Source organism: Myodes glareolus, chromosome 24, assembly GCF_982192425.1.
Source record: "Myodes glareolus chromosome 24, mMyoGla1.1, whole genome shotgun sequence".
In the NCBI taxonomy this organism is placed as follows: domain Eukaryota; kingdom Metazoa; phylum Chordata; class Mammalia; order Rodentia; family Cricetidae; genus Myodes; species Myodes glareolus.
This window is the reverse complement of record NC_142049.1, coordinates 11,985,759-11,999,976: the sequence shown is the minus strand read 5'-3', so window position 1 is coordinate 11,999,976 and position 14,218 is coordinate 11,985,759. Positions and strand designations below refer to the sequence as shown.

At 41.5% G+C, this 14,218-nt stretch overlaps 1 protein-coding gene across 2 annotated transcripts in view; it reads left to right on the top strand.

Annotated features, from left to right (window-relative positions):
* The window catches only part of Tmem135 (transmembrane protein 135), a 176,387-nt gene extending 162,619 nt beyond the window's left edge, over positions 1–13,768 (top strand). For both annotated transcript variants that reach the window (XM_048435237.3, XM_048435236.3), the window contains 7 exons: positions 1,000–1,069; positions 3,360–3,527; positions 6,205–6,268; positions 7,011–7,087; positions 8,816–8,914; positions 9,709–9,776; positions 12,343–13,768. In XM_048435237.3, the coding sequence (XP_048291194.3) occupies positions 1,000–1,069; positions 3,360–3,527; positions 6,205–6,268; positions 7,011–7,087; positions 8,816–8,914; positions 9,709–9,776; positions 12,343–12,475 (679 nt within the window). In that variant the 3' untranslated portion in view covers positions 12,476–13,768. The remainder of the gene's footprint in view (positions 1–999; positions 1,070–3,359; positions 3,528–6,204; positions 6,269–7,010; positions 7,088–8,815; positions 8,915–9,708; positions 9,777–12,342) is intronic.
* Positions 13,769–14,218: the final 450 nt, after the last annotated feature.

Genomic DNA, 14,218 nt, shown 5'->3' with positions numbered 1-14,218 from the left:
AGGGCGTAATGTCTGAGTGGACGGGTGCCATCGCCTTTGGCCAGGAGAGGCTGCCCGTGTGACCCAGCTGCAGTGCAGAAGCAGCCTTCTGAAAGGTCCTGCTCGCAAGTTAGCACTTGGGTCGGAGAGGTGCAGAGCCAGAATGGCGCTCTGCAAGCTACAGTAGTACCCAGAAGAGTCTGTGCGTTCCCACTGCAGAAACAGTTAGCCTGGAAGACGTTATAGTGACTGCTTTGGAACTTGAGCCCTTCAAGGAAAACGAGAGTGATCAGGAGGCATATTAGTCCACTTCCATTTTTATGTCAAGGGTGAATGAGGGATCATGGGGTCAGTGTCCCACAAGAACAGTAGTCCTGGCAGCAATGTTTATATGAAACACCAGACTATAAGTGGTTTACAGTTAAAGCACAAATAACCTGAGTCCCCACATGATTCCTATTTCCATATTTATTTTAATAACTGAATTTTGAATTCTGACACTTTATCAGGTTTCTTTTCCAGATGTTTCCTCTCAAATATAATTAGGTATAAATTCCTGCACCGGAACACAGTCTCATTATGATTTTGTTCAAGTGCTGACTTCACGGATGATTTATAATCATCATCCTCTGCAACAAGAGATTTAAAGCACCCAAAATGTGGTGGTGTATATAGACAGCGTATACATATTTTTCTTATTCACTCATAAATAATTGCCAGCATCGTCTTTCTGTTCCACCACCGGGAATTTTAACTGTGATCACATGTTTTATATGAGGTGTTACTGACAAAATAAAAATGACAGCCTCTTAACTTTGCTTCTGTATATCATAAAAAACGCTGTAACCATTGAGAGGGAAAGTGATATTCTTTTCTTTGCTTGGTGAGAAAGTTTTAAAGAATTTTCAGCACATTCGTGCACAATGTGCACACATGCATGCCCAGGCACTCCAAGTGATGCATGATATACGCACACGTACTCTAGCTGTAATTAGTGTCGTTTCCCTGGTCTGATTCCAGATGCAAGCATGGACCAAGGCACAGATGCTGCAAGCATTACGAAGACAACTGCATCTCCTACTGCATTAAAGTGAGTTTATCAAGGTGTCCACCTTCTCTTTGTCAACAATATGGACTTTGTACTCAAGTAACTTATCAGTGGTCGTCTCTGAGTAAGTAGAAAAGTTCACAGTAACTCCGCTGCCGTTTAATTTGTACTTGACTCAAATCATTTTTCTGACACTGTCTTGCTGAATAGAGTTTGCCTCTATAGCTCAGCATTAAGGGAGTTAACTGTACCCACTTGCACAAATTCCCTGTTCTCTGGGATCCTTGGGTAATAGTGCGAAACTATACTTCCCGCCTCCTGTCTCCTCTCTCATCACCAGCCCTGGGAAGAGTATCTGGGGCAGGTGGCACCATCTGTTGCAAGTGCCACGGTTTCGGATGTGTTCACATTCCAGTGCTTTAAAAAGTCACTGCTATTTCTTACAAAGTCTGGATTTTTGGCTCAGTTGATACGAGCCAAGTTCTACAAACATCGGATGGCAGGACTCTCCGAATGATGTAGAACTTAGGTACAGCCCCACATCAGTGCTCATAAGAGGAATGCCAAGGCTCAGTGCTGCTAGTGACCCTTGCCCAACTCCACACTCAGGATCCTCAGAGCTGTGTCTGGGGCTAACACAGTAGAAGGTGTTTTCCTTGTACGTGGTCCAGATTCGATTTCCTGCCTCACTTTCAAAGTGACAGCAACAAATAAGTCACAGTCTACTGGCTGGCAAAGAGAGAGAATTCTTTCTCATAGCTTAGTAAGTGTATTCAGGGGAGAATTCAGGCAGGGTGTGGGAGGTGATACTGAACATTTTTTGAAAAAAAATGAGTGAGAATTGCCAAGCAGTCAAAAATTTAGTGATTCTTTGAAATACATTCCAGTGCTAAGGACTTAGCAGTTTATGAAGTGAATGTTACAATCATGAGTGCAAAACTATTTGAGGCCAGCTGGAGAGGAGTCTCCACAATGAAAACACTTGGAAGTCTCTTGGTTTGTTTTGGTGAATGTCTTTCTATGTAGCCCCTGGCTGTCCTGTACTCTCTGTGTATACTAGGCTGGCTTTGAGCTTGTAGAGATCTGCCTTCCTCTGCCTCAGCTTCCTGAATGCTGGGATTGAAGGCTAAAATGCTGAAGTTTCTTACGAGGTGTGTCTCACTATGGTGGTGCCTTGCTTATACCGCATGTGAGTGACCACAGCTACTACTGCCCGTAGTGCAGAGTCGCATGGGTTGCGTTCTCCTCAGCTCAGTCTGCTCTCAGCTGTCGCCACAGGGGTTGTTTCTGCTGCTTGCTGGTTCCGTGCTCTCTGTCCATACTGTGTGCCATGTACTCATGATGGCGTCTCTTTTGTGTCTACTTGAACGTCACATCCTCAGTAGCCTTTCTCTACTCTCCAGTCTAGTAGAAGGTGCTCCAGTGGCCGAATATTTCCTCCACAACACTCTGTAATTTGTAATTCATTCTTTTACTCATTTATTTTCTTTTTCCATATGAGGTTATAAAGCCTAACAAAAGTAAGAACTTGGTCTTGGCTGCCATGTCCCCCACATCTATGTAATTTTGGCATATAATAGAAAGCCAAAAAATATTGTCTGATGATATGAAGGTATAAGTGATTGGTTTTCAAAAATGTTTTTATTTTATCTTTTGAAAACTGAGTGAAAAAAAATTAGCCTGTTTGTCATCTCCAAGTCACTACCATAATGTTATGGAGATAAAAGGACTGTTTCATTGTTGAGCAAATACTGGGCAGTTTGAGGAAGGCGAACCCGGGGGATTCATAAATGACTGGCCTGTTTGATTTTCTTCTGGTCACCAGGCTTTAGGAAAGTCAATCAATTCTTTCTCATAGCAGTGCAGTTGTTTCTTTCTTTTCCTAAAAATGAACATTGTGATCTGGAAGGTATAAGCCTGACCTTTAGGAACTTAGCAGGCAGGCAAGGTCCCAGCTCCTTCCCTGTTGCCGTGGGGGAGACAAGAAGACGGGAAGACACTGCAAGCTCAGTTTGGTTCACTGCAAAGCAGCCGTTCTTTGTTTAAGCTTATGTGTAGATTATAGGAGTCAAGACCTATGTAGAGTTCCCATTTCCTAGGAAATTCCTTATTTAAAAAATATGATACCGGAGCCACAAACAAAAAATGAATTTATCTTCTTTTTTTTTCTAAATCCATGTTTATACCGATGACCAGACAGTTCCTATTAAAATTTCCCAAGGAAGTTGGTTTTGTTTACTATTTTTGGGAGGTAGGGGGATTTCCATGCTTGTGTTTCTAAACTCACTGTGGTTGTTGTCAACAAAATGTAAAGAGATGGAATTTTCTCTAGGGCTTCATCAGGATGTTCAGTGTGGGCTACTTGATTCAGTGCTGTCTACGGGTTCCCTCTGCGTTTAGACATCTGTTCACAGAACCATCCCGGCTACTTTCGCTCTTCTACAACAAAGAAAACTTCCAGCTGGGAGCTTTCCTCGGATCCTTTGTTAGTATATATAAGGTAAGCTTATCAGAAAAGAAGGAAAAAATGGAAAATAAATAAGGGGGCTGGAGAGATGGCTCACCTGTTAGAGGCACTGGCTGCCTTTCCAGAAGACCGAGGTTGGGTTCCTAGCACTCAAGTGGTGGCTCACAGCCATCTTTAGCTCCATTTCCAGCAGATCTTGTGGCCTCTTTTGGCCTTCGTGAGCACCAGGCACACATATAATACACACACGTACACACGCACACTCACACACACCTCACACACACATAGGAAATTGTTATACACATAAAATGAAAGTAATGAATGAATAATTTTTAAGAAAGAGAAAGAAATGGCATGGCTGTTGTTAGAATAAGATGTGTCTTAACTCAGCTTTTGTTTTAGTTGGTGGTACTTTTTGGAGTATTTATAATTAGCTTAGCATCACCAAGTGTAAACAATTTATTATGATCTCAGGTTGTAGAAGCTTGTTTAGAATGTTTCTTAATATGCTTGAATTTATGCCCATATTGTGTTTATATATATTTTCAGAGATTTATTTTTTTAGTTTCTAACACATAGGCATTCTAGGGAAATGCATATTTCCTAAGCAAAATATAATAATATTCTGTGTAATTTTTAAAAATAATTTTAAATATTTTAATTTAAAACATTTAAGTCATTTTAAACATTTACTGCCTGGCTACTCATTTTTGAATACATCTGACATTTCTAGCAGGTGGCCGGTCTTGGCCAATGCTGTAATGGCCTTCTCTCGTAACACATGAGCAATATTGTAATGCTGTAAAATAGGCAGTGGGGTCCTCTTTTGGGCCCACTCACAGTTCCTGCTGTGCCGTCCAAAGCAGCCAATCCTTGTCACTTCACTCTTCTGCCCCATTTTGTGTGTGTCTGTAAATGTCTCCATATGTCGACAAGCCCACAGTAGCACGTGCGTAGAGATCGTCCTTGACACGGCCTGTGGCAACATTGAGTGATGGCCTTCTGTGTTACTCATGACCGCGAAAATATTTCACTATCTGAATGTTGGTTTGTGAATTTAAATTCCCATTCTAAGGGGTGAATTGTTGATTTATGTTGACTTGTGAACATATTTCTAATTTTTGAGTTTCACCTTGGGTTTCCTTCAGACTGTATAATTGGTTCCCTCCCCATTGAGATAAGATCTTACTCTGCCCAGGCTGGCCTTGAACTCCCATCAATACCTCCTTGCCTTGGTCTCCCAAGTTCTGCGATTATACAGATGAGCCACCATACCTCCATTTAGAACATAATTTGATATTCTCTGTGATTTAATTGGGGATCTTAGCCTCTTTACATTTCAACTATGTATAGTATAGTCCAGTTATTGTCTTTTTAGTCTTGTTAGTTTTGTGTTCCATTTTTTCCCTCCTTATCCCCTTCTTATTTTGAGCTGTGTATTTTTACTGCTTCATAGTATTATTCCTGCTGACTTAGCATTAATACTTATTTTTGTAACAGTGTTCTCATTTGTTTTAGAATATTTCTTGACTTATAAGCTCAGCATTAAGTAGTATTATCACTTCGTATACAATGTAAAAATATTACACTGTACATTGAATCCCTTTCTAACCCATCTGTTGTGCATTTATCTTTAAGATGCGAAAACTCCACAGTGCATTGTTAATATTTTTGTTTTACAGTCAACTTGTTCTTTGAAAAGCCAGAGAGTAAATATTTTAAGCTTTGCGCCATGTGATCACTGTCACAACCACTCAGCTGTGTTTGTGTGATAAGAAAGCCGTCAAAGCAGCCACAGGCAAGGTGTCCACAAGTGAGCATGCTGTGTTCCCCTAAAACTTACCATGCCGAGTTAGAACTTCATAGAATTTTTACATCATAAAATATTATTACACTTTTGGTTTTATCCATGTGAAACTACTTAAAAAACCCAAGCAAACTTTGAAAACTGGCATGATAGAACCTGCCTCTAGCTGCAGTCCTCTGGAGGCTGAGGCAGAAAGATTGATTGAGCCTAGAAGTTCTAGAAAACCCTGGCAGGCGAGCCAGGCCTGATGTAAAAACAGAACCCAAACAAAGAAAGAAGCAAAAGCCAGGGTTCCTCTCCAAGCCATAGGAAGCCACATGGAGGCCGTTTTTAGCTAAAAGGCCCATAATTTGTTGACTCTTCTTTGGCTGACTACAGATAATGGAAACGTGTCTTCTAAATTTATCCTTTTTCTCCCCCCGCCTTTTTTTTTTTTTTTTTTTAAGCTCTCTTCATTTCTTTTTGTAGATCTGAGCTTTTGTCTAGTGTCACCTCCTTTCTGGCTGAGGAGTGACCTTTCTGGTGGTCTGTGTCTGCTACAGGTGCATTTTCTCTTTCCTCGGCCGCTGCTGAGAACCTGTGTCTGTGGTCCAGCAAACTGGCTTCACAGATGCGTAGGTCACCCAGTCCCTTGGCTTTGTTAAGGTGGAAATGACCTTTTGCTCCAGGTCCCAGGGAGCTGTATTCATGGGCGGGCCTTCGAGAAGCATTGCAGCAGTGTGACATACGATCTGAGTAAGTGGTGCGGGGCTGTAAGCGCACTTCCCCGTCGTGGGTCCAGCTTGTCTCACACAGGATCCGGTTGTTGAGAGAATCACTCAGCACAGGTTTTGTTCTCATGCAATTTCCCCCTCCCCTCAGAAGAAACGTAACCAAGATGGTTGTGTTTTCTCCTTAATACAGGGGACGAGTTGTTTCCTCCGCTGGATCCGGAACCTGGACGATGAGCTGCATGCTATTGTGGCTGGTAAGTCAGTCATCCAAAGAATGCTCATTGTTAGAGCAGTCGGTGGTGGGATGGTGTGCAAACCCCCATAGCCATTCAGTTTCTTCCTGCGTTGTAATGGCGTCCTTGTGAAGACCCCCGTGAGTGTGTGAGGTTAAGTGAGTTGAGGCTCACCAGCTGTCTGGTATTTGAGTTGGCAATGTAATAACTTGATTTGTCATCATTGCCAGGAATCTTCGAGGATGTATCGTCAAGGAACACAAGGACAATTATAAAAGTTGTTAATGTGAAGTCCAGTTAGAATTATTTACAAATCTGTTTTCACCACTGGAAGATAACACATTTACATTGTTAAAAGGCACTCAACTATTTTATAGAAATAGAAATGAAAGACCTTTGTCTAGGATGTAACTACTTCAGTTAGCTAAGTCTTCGAAGATCCCATCCCCTGCCCCTTGGTTTTCCCCTTGTACAGTGAAGGCGATGCTGTGGCCAATAGTGTTGGCCAACACCGAAAGCAGTCTGAGCTCTTTAAGTTAGGGCTCCTTGTCATGCACTATTTGTTCTCACCTCTGAAGATCACTGTTTTTTATTTAAAATCATGGATTAATGATGTCTCAGTGTTTTAGTGTCATGGGACTTGTTGCTGTCGTCGTGTTTTGTCCAGCTGGGGGCAGCTCTGAGCGCACATCTTTTCCTATTTAAGTGAATTAGCATTTCTGATGACCTTACCATCTGATCAGTCTTTCCCTTGCTGTTCCAGGGTTTTTGGCAGGTGTATCCATGATGTTTTATAAGAGCACAACAATTTCCATGTACCTAGCTTCCAAACTGGTGGAGGTAAGCACAGGCTTCATGCATGAGAAGTTCCCACAGATACAAAAAAAGCTTTTGTTGTTGCCTGTAACTGCTTGAGTTGCAAGAATAAGCTGCTTCCAAAGCAAGCTCTGGGTCTAGCCAAGTATTGACAGTTCCCACTTATGTTTATTTCCTTTGTGCGTCTGTGATATTCTCAAGCACAACACGCATGGCAAAAGCATAGTATAAGCAGTCCCCCCTCAGATGCTCCATGCACATCAGTGCTTGTCAGGATCCACAGTCTTTTCATCTGCACTCTGCTGCCCCACCCACACAGACTCAGGATAAATACTTTTGAAAAGAAAAATCAGTAGTACTGCTAAAGTACCATTTTATGCATTTAAAAAGCCTATTGGTTTCATAGTAGCATCATTAACTGTTTAGCTTCCTTCTTCCCTGAGGATCTTGTGTGTTTGTGCAGTCCTCTGTTTAGCCCATGCAAAGACTTTCTTAATTTACAGTTACCCCTTCTAGTTTCCTCCTCCTCCATTAGGAGTTGTTTTCCTCTCCTCCCCCTCCTCTCCCTTTTCCCCTCCTCTCTCTCCTGTCTCTCTCCTCTCCCTCTCCTCCATTAGGTGTTCTCTCCTCCTCCTCCGTCCTGTTTGCTTTCCTTCTTTAATGTGTAACTCCTGTCTTTCCTTTAAACTGTTAACTAGATCTAAAAGCTTGCATTTAAGCTTCATTTTTCCTGGAGAGCTAGAGGAGCAGAAATGTTTCCTATTGCCATATTGTGTCATGTTCAGAGCTATAGAAGTGTGTGGTTGCTTTTTGGTAAGCCCTAGTTTGATAGAGCCAACTTGAGGCTCCTCGGTAGACTGCCAGCTCTTGCGCAGCTGTCAATGCTCTCAGATTCACTAGCTCATTAAGTCGCAGATTGGTGTGGGGGCACTAGTCTGTACTCAGCACTAGGAGGTGGGGGCAGGAGGTTAGAAGTTCAAAGCCATCCGTGGCTATATAGCAAGTTTGAAGCCAGCCTAAGCTACATGAGACTCTGTATTTAAAAAAAAAATACAGAATGAAAGCCCCTAAATGGGGTTATATGAATGTAATGGCTTGATTTATTTTACATTTAAAGAAAAAAAGACTATTCTGTAGAGTGCTTTCAAAGTAGGCGTGAAGGGCAGTTAGAAGACCATTATGCCATGCATGGCCTTGGGGGATGTTTGCAGGTTGGTAACCCATAAGAGAGTAGAGAAGTGTACATATTCCATATGTTTAGGGCAGAGTTGGCCAGGGTTACTAGTGGAAAGGAAGAGTAAGAAATAAGTAAGTAATTTCTTACTTACAAATAGTAAGAAAATTGAAATAATACAATTCCAGAGTGCAGGAATTGTATCTGCGAGGCTTATATTTTGTTCCTTTATAAATAAATGCCTTGCTCCTAACTCTGCCCATCATATAGTTCACACCATTAGATCTTCAGTGAATGATGGAGTAAACAAGCCTAACAAAGGAAGGCAGGAGTTAAGCATTCCAGAAGCATCCAGAAGAAATGACATTAGTGCAGCAGAAATAAAGTCACTGTTGTGTGGAGTGAAGGAAGGAAGTACGGAGAAGGCTACCTCGGCACACTGATAGGGAAGATGTGCAGGGTCTGAGCTCTCAGAGGAAGGGCAGAAAATACCCCTGGGATGCTCACTCCTCAGTTCTGTCTTAATGTTGCTTCATTTTAAACCAAACATAATCTCTTACATTCTGCCTGATTTGCAGACAATGTATTTTAAGGGCATCGCGGCCGGGAAGGTTCCATATTTTCCTCAAGCAGATACTATCATCTATTCCATCTCCACGGCGATTTGCTTCCACGCAGTAAGTATGGCTTTGGAGAGGCCAACAGCAGTTTCTGTTTCTGCTTTTCATTAAGCTGCTAGGGACATCGGAGCCTAGGAACACCCTTGTTTGTCAGGCTTCCTTCTTGTTGGTTTGTTTTCTCAAACCAAGAAGAGCTTGTATGTCTCAAAGCACTGAACATGTTAATGTCCCAGACTCTGCTTGAAGAACAGACCAATATTTATGTTTAAGTAGTGTACATGGGTGGGTGAATTCGTAGCCCTGTGTTGTAGGTAGAACACCTAGAACACCCTGATATAATTGTCCTAACTGGAGAAAAGAAAGGGTGTGAGCCTTAAATATGAATATACTCAGATGCCTTCCTGGATACTCCGTTACATTCCTCTGGAAGGAGAGGATAAGCCAGCTTGAGCTCTCTGTGTTTGTCTCATCATTCTTGTAGTGGCTGGGTTAAAGGTCATTGCAGAAGTGTGTGTGTGTGTGTGTGTGTGTGTCGGGGTGCTCTTTGTGCTTGCTCTTCCTCACAGGGGTGCTGTCAGATTGAAGCCCAGGAACATCAAATTGTCTGCTATCTCGTGGGCATTATTGCTTCCTGATAAAGATGGCTGCTGACCAGTTGTCATCTCGAAAGCAGACATCTACTTGAAAGCATGTTAGCAAAGATTCTTAGAGTGTCTTCACATAAGAGCGCGTCTTTGTTGTCATCACTGAAACTTTTAAAATGCACCAAATGCAGAGACGAGAACTGCTTTATTGCCTGAGCCTGCAGTATTTGTATTTACTGAAATAACTCTCAAATTGGATACTCTTAGGCTGTTATGGAAGTTCATAACTTGCGACCATCCTACTGGAAGTTCCTATTAAGACTCACCAAGGGCAGGTAAGTGATCAAGATATTTTCACTGCTTATAAAAAGTGAATAACTGTATAAAAATGTCTTTGTCCTCTGAGGGAATATTCTTTCAGTGGCAAATTAGTTATTTCTATGTAAACCAAATTTAACCTACTTAATAAGAAATACATCAGATTTCCTTTGAGTGAAAATTAAATATTTGATGATTGTTTTTATTACAGTAGTTTGGATATTTTACAGATTCTAGGTTGGTCTGCTTATTTGCTGACTGATAGTTTGTCACTGATTAGATAATCAGCATTTAATCTTATCTATCTGTATATCTTTAAACTCTTCCTTTATTTAGAATATTAATCAATTTTAAGCTGGGAATGTAGCTAAGTGGTAGAGTTGCCTGATAGTGTGTGCAAAGCCTGAGTACCGTCTCCAGAGCACATACACACGCACGTGTACACATACACACACACGTGTACACATACACACGCACGTGTACACATACACACACACATGCGTATGAAACGCACGCACACGCAAACGCATGCACTTACAGTAAATATATCCATTTAAACGACTCATCTTTATAGAATCAACTGATTTTAATTTTAGGAAAATTCCCGTTTTCTGTTGCCTCATATCGTGTTAGTTTTCCTGTTGCCGGCTGTTCCTATCTCTTTCTTTTCTCCTTCCAGTTCCCACCCCTTTCATCTTAATTGAGTTGTTTTGGAGAGAGTTTTTTCTAATAGACAAACATAGGCTGATGGAGTTGTACTTCAGCCCTGGTACCTTTACCTCTCCTGCGGTGGAACATGTGCTTACTCTCACAATCTTCGTTTTCTTTTGTTCTTTAATAAAGTAATTGTATACTGTGGTCTGTTCCGTGTTACTGTGAGGGATTACCTGACACTGGGTAACGTATGTATGAAAAAGGTTTGTTTGACTCTTGATTCCTGTAGTTGGAAGGTCCAGGCAGCACATCACTGTTGTGGTAAAGGTTCACAGGCAGTGTCACAGCGTGGCAGAGAAACAGAACGGGGTCATGCTTGGTCAAGCTTGCAACATGGCTGCACTTTGTAGTCTGTTCACGTGGAAACTGATCCATGTCTACAGGACCCACACCTCTGTAGTTAACTCTTAATCAGCATCAGTCAATCCTTTTGTGAGCATCAGGCCCTCTGCATTTACTTTGCATTATGCTTCATTTTATAAAGCTTCCACTACCTCAGAGGGACTCTGTTTTCTGTATGTCATCCTTTGGTGGACAGACTACCTAGTTCTGCAGCACATACACAGTTAGTTACTCAGGTCTGTAGTGGGCTCAGTAGACTACTTAATCACAGCTCTCAACAGTGCCGTCCCTATTACCAGCTCACACAGCAAATGCTTATATAGTGCCTTCCTTGTCCCAGACGAGTTTTAAGGTACATGTGGTAAGTACGTACAGATTTAATCCTTGAAGTGGGTAAATTGTTGCTCTCATATGGGTATGAAGAAACCAAGAATCACACAAAGGCTCGCAAACTTGCTGTGTCACACAGTAAGTAAAAGAACTGGCCTGCAAACCGTCAGTGTGACTTTAGAATTCCTGCTCTCAGTCTGACAGAATGCAGCTTCCATATTATTGTACTGTCATCCTTTCGTTATTGGTATTTTTGTACATGCGGGAGTTTTACCAGTGAATAGTTTGGAAGGGGCCTTACTTTGGTAAAGAAGTAAAAGTTGTATTTATTGGATTTTGGAATACCAATTCTGGCCAGCGATTCAAAGTTAATTTCATTCTGTTGTCTTCTCCATAAATGCAGAGATTGTGAACAAGAGGGGAGACCTAAGCGCGGTCCATACTGTACCTCAACTTAAATGTTCTTACTATTGCTTTATCTCTGGGGTTGGATAATGGTTAATGCAGGCTGTATCTTTTCTAAGGATTGCATCCTTTGTAGTGTGTGTGTGTGTGTGTCTGTGTATGTCTGTGTGTCTGTGTTTCTGTGTGCTATGGCAGGCAGGCAGTCCTCTTTCTCAACATATGGTGGTTCTAGGATGGAGGTCATGCTGTCAGACTTGGCAGCGAGTCCTTTACCTTCTACGTCACCTCGCACACCCACAAGAATATGTTTGCTCTGTTTTATTACAAATGGGGGAACCTGTCTGCTGTGTGCTTTTTAATCTTTAAATATTTGCGTATTTGGATTATTCCATTATCACTGGGAGACACCAAGGTCTCAGTTATGAGAGCAGTTACATTTAAGGCCTTTGCTTCATTTTTGATAGTTCATTATGTACTTAGTATTCTATGATATTTTTCATCAGGAAAATACTGGCTAAGTCAGATTTTGTGTTCAGAACCATCTAATGTAAGGAGTTCTGGACATGTTTGAAATAATAATTGATGACCGTGGTTTGTGACCTTGGGGGTCATCTTTTTAAATAAAATCCAGGACAGTGTCATTTAGACATTGAGGTACCCATGCAATGTTTGAAACTGCCACTGAATTTCAGGGTTTTTCCCTTGCCAATCCTTGAAAACTAAGTCAGAGGAAGCACTTGCTTTGCTTCGTGCATGTCGCTCATCATTTCTGAACTGTGTGCTCTTTCACAGGTTTGCACTCATGAACCGCAAAGCCCTGGATGTCTTTGGTACTGGTGCATCTAGAGAATTTAACAACTTCATCCCCAAACTAGACCCACGATACACAGTTGTCACGCCGGAGCTGCCCATAGACTTTTCCTGAAGATGACTGTAACTTACGGACTGTGTTTCACCAATTTCTCCCGAAGAGTTAATTATGTTCAACACAGAAGGGGCCCAAGCTGAACCTCAGTGTTATTTCAATGAGAAATGCTTTTTCTTTTTTTCCGTACCAATCAGAAATACAGGAGCTTTTTAGAAAGGCATTGCTTAATAATTAAGCTTCTTCTGTAGCCAGAATCTGATTCTGAACCATGTAGTGTTGACATTATGATATATTATTGATTAAATTATGTCCACAAAGAATATTGAATAATCTATGTAGAAATATAATAATAAGAGTATACTTAAAATTACTTTAAAAGATGTCTTTAGTTCATTCCAATAGAATTCTTGGTCAAAGCTAAGAATATTTCTCCACTTTAGGATTTAGAGAGGATCACGGGTACATGGATTCAATCTGTGCTTTCTAAGCTTTTGAATGGATTTCTGTAGCTGTGGGGTGTTGGAGATGCAGAGATCCCGCCATAGGCATTGCTGCTTTAGTGTGGAGCAATGAGGAGCAAGTGGCCATTCTTACTTCACGGATACAAATGTGGGTCTCAGACTATTCGGGCCAATGCCATGGTGTCCATGCTCTTTTGTTCAGCTCACAGTCCCATCTCTCTTCGTGACCAGGTGGACTGTTGGCAGTCCAGTGACCTTACCTGCTGCTGTCAGGTTAGGAGCCAGTGGAGACCAACATGGGCAGAGTATGTCTCGGTGTGCACAGGACTGTTGCACCTGAATATTGTCAAGCAGCCATCTAAAGGCCAATCTTTACACCTCCCACGGGTGTATTACGTTTATTTTCCCTTACAGCGACTGAACCCTTAGTGACTCAGTTTGAATGCCATTGGTGTTTTAGAAAGGGTTAAGATGCTATGGAAAGAAAGAGCTTTGGGCCAGTTTGACAGTTGGTAGACTCTCTACTGTCTCACCTAAGTGGGATGCTTTACACTTAAAAATGGGAAAACGCAGTGATTTCTGCCCCTGCTTCCTGTCGTTAGCCAGTCCACTCTGGAGTTAAGGGACAACAGGTAGCTGGTGCTGATTACAGAAGCAGTTCAGGACAGCTGACTGGGTTTTCTGGGGAAAGCTGTACTTTTCTAGCGTAATAAAATACTGAAATTGATGGTGTGTCTACAGTTAATGTAATGTATAGAAATTATCTTTAAATATATAATTTTGTTGCTAAAACAGTTTCAGGCCATTGTAAGTTATGCGGTAGAACTTGTGTTATGACAGGGATTGTAACCCAGACATTAAAGTGCTTCATCTCCCACATTCAATTACATCACGCCTTGAATAATTCTGTTTCCATGTAATCCTATCCTTGGGTGTTATGGTAAATTGAACCCTTACAAAGAGACAGAATCTAGTGCCACCGTGTAAGAGAATCACTTTAATTTGTCAGAATTTTGCATTGTGATTAGCTTTCTCTAGTGGACTTTCCAATTTAGTAATACCAGTGCTTGAAGGGTCATTTTGGTTTTGGACTTCAGCACTGATTATTTAATGCAGTTTTAGTTTTTCCCCCCACTGGAATTGAACTGATGATTAATTAGGCCTGTGTTTACCTTTGAGAATGAAGTACTAAAGCACTGAGAATGCCTGACTGCCTGCACCTCATTTTCTCCTCTCAGATTGTGTGTCTGTTGTGTTTTTCCTGTCAGGTTAAAATTCTATTTTAATCCATAAGTTACTACTTTCATTGACATTAAGAGACTGTGATACTGAGTGATTA